Source organism: Penaeus japonicus, unplaced genomic scaffold (assembly GCF_977035675.1).
Source record: "Penaeus japonicus unplaced genomic scaffold, GWHDUDI00000001_assembly GWHDUDI00000032, whole genome shotgun sequence".
Classification (NCBI taxonomy): Eukaryota; Metazoa; Arthropoda; class Malacostraca; order Decapoda; family Penaeidae; genus Penaeus; species Penaeus japonicus.
The window spans coordinates 21,530,836-21,537,344 of record NW_028234434.1 but is presented as its reverse complement, the minus strand read 5'-3'; the positions used below and the strand labels follow the sequence as shown (position 1 = coordinate 21,537,344).

The following is a 6,509-nucleotide window of genomic DNA, read 5'->3' as shown; positions in this document are numbered from 1 at the left end:
TTTGTAAGTTAACTAAACACATGTTGACCTTCAGTTGATCCTAGTTTTCATGTGACATGAAAGTGAACATGCAACATTTTGGGTTGTGTCTAAACTTTAGAAAGGGGTATTAAATAAGGGCATGATTACAGGTAACTACATATTTCAATATTTCAATATATATATATGTCCATATATATATATATAATATATATATATATATATATATATATATATATATATATATATATATATATATATATATATATTTTTTTTTTTTTTTTTTTTTTTTTTTTTTTTTTTTAATTAATTAATTTATTTATTTATTTATTTATTTATTTATTTATTTATTTATAAATTGTTTCTATTTATATTCTTTTTCTGAGATCAGTGCTAAGTCACAATATCAATTTTTTTATTTTCAGGAAGATGTAAATTTGAGTGGTCTCCGGCGTCACAGAAAATCTGCTGCTGCACCTCAGCCACTTACCATGAGGGTTAGTAGAAAAATCTGTCTTTACTTGATTTGATTAATATAAGAATCTGTGCTTATAGCTTATCCATTGATGATTTAAGTAATACCTACATATATGGTGATGCAAATACAAACATAGTAACATGGTTACAAAGACAAATAAAGACAAAAACAAAAGGAAATACCATTCCTATTAGTGTAGCTGTATTATACTATTGTTGTCACTGTCATACTCAAAAGGGATTATTTTTATCGATCAGGAGGAGGAAATGCAAGAGATAAAGAAACTGGAAGTTGGTGTCGACATTGGAGTTGACACCAAGCATCAGACCTTAGCTGGTGTGGCTTTCCCCATTGTGTCAAAGGCCCTAGATGCTGTCAAGAAGTTTGCCAGTGGGGAACTACAGTATGTCCAGCTCAAAATTGGTCAGTGCTTTTCTCTCTGTTCTTTATTTTTATTGTTGTTGAATTTTCTGGCAATATCTCTTTTATACTTGGATATTCTGCAATCTGTTGTGTTAAAGTAAGAAGGGAGAGGAGGAGATCGGCAACAGTTATTATAGACTTGGATACCAGGATTCAGGCCCTTTTTTTTATGTGTCAGTGTATTTATGTATATGTGTAATTTTGTGTGTATGGTTGTTGTTTTTTTTTTTTCTAAGTTATTGCACTCCAATGGGTAACACAGTTGAAATTTTTCTCAATACAGACACATCTGCAGAAGAAATTCAGCTGGAAGGTTCAGAAGCAAACCTACCAGTGACAGGACTGCCAGCGAAGATACCTGACAACGTTGCACGCTACCATATCTACCGTTTTGATCACAATTATGAAGGGGACTTTTTCCACAGTGTCTGTAAGTGTCATTAGGATCTTCAGAGGGAATGTTTGCTACTTAGGGAACTAGGTCTCCTTGTAGTACTTTGGCTTTATTCATAGACAATGTGAAGGCATTACAATTGAGTGTAGGCTACCATTATGTATGTATTTGTTATATATATATATGTGTGTTTATATATACATGTATATGTGTGTGTGCGTGCGTGTGTGTACGCGTGCATGCATAAGTCAGTGAGTGTGCTCATGTGTGTGTGTGTGTGTGTGTGTTCACTCGCACATGCATGCATGCATAAGTGAGTATGTACAAGTGTGTGTGTATGTGTGTGCGTGCGTGTGTGCATGCATGCATAAGTGAGTGTGTGTGCGTGCGTGCATGCATAAGTGTGTATGTGTGTTTGTGTGTGTGTGTGTGTGTGTGTGTGTGTGTGTGTGTGTGTGTGTGTGTGTGTGTGTGTGTGTAAGTGCGTGTGTAAGTGCGTGCATAAGTGCGTGCATGTGTGTGTGATATATACATATGAAATATATACATATGTAATATATACATACATAATATATACATATATACAACTTGTATATATGGCTGAAGTCTATGATGTGATATCACATCATCCTGCATGAAAGGGTTAAAGAACAAATAGGTTATTAATACCTATTTTCCTTGATAACTTCAACACATGGATACTCCCTTGTGAAGATTCCAGTCAATTCTTTACCTTTAGCCAATCATCAAGGAACCTACAGCCAGTCAGTATCGATCTGTTTTGCATTGCATCTTTTATAGATACTGCTGTGTGATCCCATTTCAAAGATTTATCTTCAAAGGTCTTTGCATCGTCTAGGAATACAGCCGCTAATGTAAAGTTGTCTTTCTTGTAAAATTTTAAAAGTGCATGTAAATACCTTGGTCTCATATTAGCCATTGTTTCCATGGTTATGTAGTTGTATATTTTTAGCGATTCATTGGCTTCAGCATTCATGACTGTCACAATAAATAGATGTTAGACTTAAAAGGAAGATACATTTGTCTATTAGTCAACTTAATGGTTTGCTTCGTAAAATTTGTATGTGATAGTCACTGCTTCTTTATTCCAGTGTTCATATACTCCATGCCTGGTTATGCCTGTCCAATCAAGGAGAGAATGCTCTACTCCAGTAGTAAAAATCCATTCATAGATCTCTTGGAGAATGGGATAAATTTGGCCATCACAAAAAAGGTATGTCTTTGAGTAGCTTTTTATTGAGAAGTTTTAAGATGAGCATTACAAATAAACTTGATTGCTAAATAATATGAAGGTAGATAGGAATCAGTGAGTGTTTGTTCATATTGCATTTTTGTAAGAGTAAATTTCAGTTATGAATGAGAAATAAGGACAGTATTGCAATGCAACCAAATTAATTGATTTTAAGGTATGCATCAAGGAAATAATTGATGAATTGAAAACAAACTAGACAGTGCAGCTTAGTTTTACATGCTTTGAAAAGTAGGTGTAAAGCAAGCATGAAGCAAATAAGATGAGTTCAATTGAATTTTGTTTCCCTCCAGTTGGAGATAGGAGAAGGCCAGGAGCTAACAGAAGAATACCTCTTAGATGAAATCCACCCTAAGGTTAACCTCCACCGTCCAAAATTTGCCAAGCCTAAGGGGCCAGCCAACAGGGGTGCCAAGAGACTTACAAAAGCACCCAAAGACGAGGCAGCAACTTAGGAGATCTGCCGTTGTCTTGATAACTCCAAGAGAACTTACTTTAAAGCCTTTTCTTCTTTCTTGTTTTCATTTTTTTTTTTGTTTTTTTGTTTCTTCCAAGAAGCAAATACAATTTGCATATTTGTGTAGAGAGACCCAAAGTGTGTCATCACCTTAGTCTTCTGTTGTGGGGACTCTGGGTTTAAAGCTGCAGTCAGTGAATTCATTATTAGCTAGCAGGTCATAGTGAACACAAAGTGTCAGTTATCTGCTCTTGCCAAAAAAAAAATTTGTTTAGAACCTGTAAAAGTGTGTACTGTATAAGAAATCCGGGCCAGTGTCAGAATCTTAGGTGAAATAAGCTTTAACTGACTCTGTGAACAGTTGTATTTCAGAGTTGCCCAGTGTAAAATGGTTTGTTACTTAATATCTAGTAAAAAAAAAAATATCTGTAATATTTGTATACATGGTTGAAGAGTAGACCAAAAAATTCTTTCAGTAATAAGTAAGCTAATGACATTGCTGGAAAGAGGCTCAAATTGTAATGCTTAATCCCTAATGTGTGGTTTTATAGTTTTTGCCATCGTTGCTTGACCTTTTATTGGCGTGAACATTCTGTTCTTTCTCTTGTGCAAATTTAGTGGAAAACATGTAAGAGCTTGTGTGTTTCAGGTCTAGTTTTGGGTGTTTGTTAAATCTTTGGTCTTTATTCTTTGGTTTAGTTACCCTTCTGCTTTATTTATTGCATTTAAGTATTTCCAAGCTGAAATAATTTGAGATTAGAATACAGTACAGTACAGATTTATATATTGACATTTATATATTCACCCAATTTTCCAATTAGAAAAAAAATCTGATTGCAGTATTAGTTCAGGAAGTTGGACTGTATGAATGAAATATAGAAAGTAATACAATGCAAATTATTCATAGCTATATCTTCTAACAATAACAATGGTATCTATGTCAGTTCCTCCGCAGTTCAGCAAGATTCTTGTAGGTTGTTGGAACGGTTCTATATTTATTGTTGCTTTGATGAACAAATATTTATTGATGCTTCCTAAATGCAATTTATTTTTGACGTGCCATCTGCTTGGCATGTCTGTGCCTAATTCACTATTCCATGTGGTCTTCTGCAGTGACATATACCTTGTCTGTAAGTAGATCACTTTCTCCATGACTAAGTTCTTCACTCTTTACACCTGCTGTATTGTAAGGGAACTGAAACATTGTTTGCCATTATCCTGTTTGGTGCAAATGTAGAGTTGTGGTACAAACAGTTTCCGAATGAATGGGAGAGTTGTGACTCCTCTTCCCTCCCCTTTCTGCATCACCTACAGGAGTTTGTCAGTGAGACATGATTTTCAGACATGATGTCCAACATTTTTGGTTTTCAAAATTCCGTAGCTTACTGATTATCCTCCGTTGCAGATTGTATTGCTAAACCGAAAAATGAAATTATCATTATTGAAGTGCTTCACCAGAATATATGTTAATATTATGAATATATTTAAATATTTGAAAGAAGAAAAACTATTTTTAGATGAGATCGATTTTCTGCCTCTCTAAAATGAGGTTCTTTGATGTAAGTTCCCTCTTGCACATTAATGTACACAGTTTTACCATAGCTTACTATGTTTATTTAGATGATTTACTTGCTCTCCAGCAACTTGTGATAAAGCATGACAGTTCCAGATGTTTTACCTTTTCTGTTTCATTGAAGATTGTTATTTCTTGGGATTTTTATACCAGTGGTTTTTGTCCTGTTTAATGATTGATTTGCAGGTCTGCATTTATAATCAAAGTAATGTGATGGTATACCTTATTAGATTTACTTTGTGGGAGTAGAAAAATTATGTATAGTTCCCTTTGATTTAGTGAGTTCCTCCAAAACTGTGGTTGCATGAATCCTGTTTTATAGTTTACAACACACGTAGATCACATGTCCTGTCGTAGATCTTGTACAAGGAAAGAGAATCCATAAACCTGCTCAAATATGTGTTTGTGTCGTGCATATTTGTTATTAGCAGGGTGTTTGGAGTGTTCTATGATTTTTGGGATGTATCACAGATCAACAAATTTAACAGGGTACAGCCAACCGCCAGTAGGGTGAGCGGCAAACAGCTTCATGGTTGAGACAGAGGGGTAAAGTAACACGTACCACTGCCATGCCGATCAGTAAAGAGTACAACCAGGTTTCAGTGCCACACATACAATATATAGTTGTCTTTTGTATAGGACATTTTTTTCTGGTGACACTTGATCTCTGTAATGCATAACTCGCATGTCCATATCATATTTGCAGTGGAGTGTTTGCATGACTTTGCTATTTATTTATAGGAAAAAAAAAGACATTTACGTGTTTGTTAAGAATAGCATTTTATTTATAGATATGTCATTCCAAAGAATTTTAAAAATTGGCATAGATTTATGGAAAAGATTGTACAGTGTGTGGAGATGATGCTGTTACTGTGAATCTTAATGTCATGGTTAACTTGTACAATGTGTGGAGATGATGATGCTGTGAACTGAGTGTCATGGTTGATTATTGTTAATCATTTTATAAACCTATGAATTCTTACTTTGACAATTATAGTTTCATTTACCTGAGGACAGTAGAAATTTCAGTCGAGTGCATAATAGACACCTGTGTAGCTTCTATTTGGTTTATGAATATTTAGTGATTTAGAAAGCAAGTAAAAAGTTATTTGATTATTTGAACATCCAGCGACTTTTTTGCAGTTTTACATCTAACTTTGGTGGTAAATGGACCGGGAGGCGGATTTTATGGTTTGTAAAATCGCTTTTGCTTGAAGCAATGCCTGAATTGCATTAGTAATTTTTGTCTTGAACGTTTTAAAAATCATTATTTGTGGGAGATAGCTTGCAAACAAAAAATAAAGTTCGATAATAAAACGACGATGACCGTACCAAGCAACCACTCTTAAGTCTAGCCAACGTTTAACGACGGTCGGCCCCGACGTCGGCCGACGTCGACTTGACGATGGACCCGACGGTTTGCCGACATTGGGAAGTGACATCCAGCCGACGTCGGACATCAGTTTCCAGCTACCAACGACGCCAGGATGTCCATTCTGCTGACATCTGAAAGGGCTGAATCCGGTTCCCTATCATGCACCGGACACGACAGTCAATGACGAATAACGACTCGTGATGAGATAGGAGAAATATTCAGTCACATGACTGTGGATGGAAGCCGAGAATTAAAGATACGCGGCAGTAGTGACCTATTTAACCATCTTCATTTTAGTAAACTTTGATGATACTGACACTTTTATGTTCAGATGTTGATGGTGGAATAGTTCCAGATGTTAGAAAAATATATACAGCAAACACATTTTGGCAGGACAGTTCATGAAGGCAGGTGTACCATCTATCGAACATCTTGAAAGATCTCCCCATGGTCATGGGGAGTGAATGGTCATTTTGATATTTGGGAAGGCTTTATTCAGCCATAATAAGGGCAACCAACGGTATTGTATGAAAATTTCCATCCTAAATTGAACTTTGGGA

The 6,509-nt window shown here is 35.4% G+C and overlaps 1 protein-coding gene across 2 annotated transcripts in view; it reads left to right on the top strand.

The window, feature by feature from the left end:
• twf (twinfilin actin binding protein) overlaps positions 1 to 5,565 on the top strand; it is a 15,458-nt gene extending 9,893 nt beyond the window's left edge. For both annotated transcript variants that reach the window (XM_043003828.2, XM_043003827.2), the window contains exons 5-9: positions 405 to 476; positions 715 to 880; positions 1,164 to 1,310; positions 2,387 to 2,508; positions 2,838 to 5,565. In XM_043003828.2, the coding sequence (XP_042859762.1) occupies positions 405 to 476; positions 715 to 880; positions 1,164 to 1,310; positions 2,387 to 2,508; positions 2,838 to 2,999 (669 nt within the window). In that variant the 3' untranslated portion in view covers positions 3,000 to 5,565. The remainder of the gene's footprint in view (positions 1 to 404; positions 477 to 714; positions 881 to 1,163; positions 1,311 to 2,386; positions 2,509 to 2,837) is intronic.
• The last annotated feature ends 944 nt before the right edge of the window (positions 5,566 to 6,509 follow it).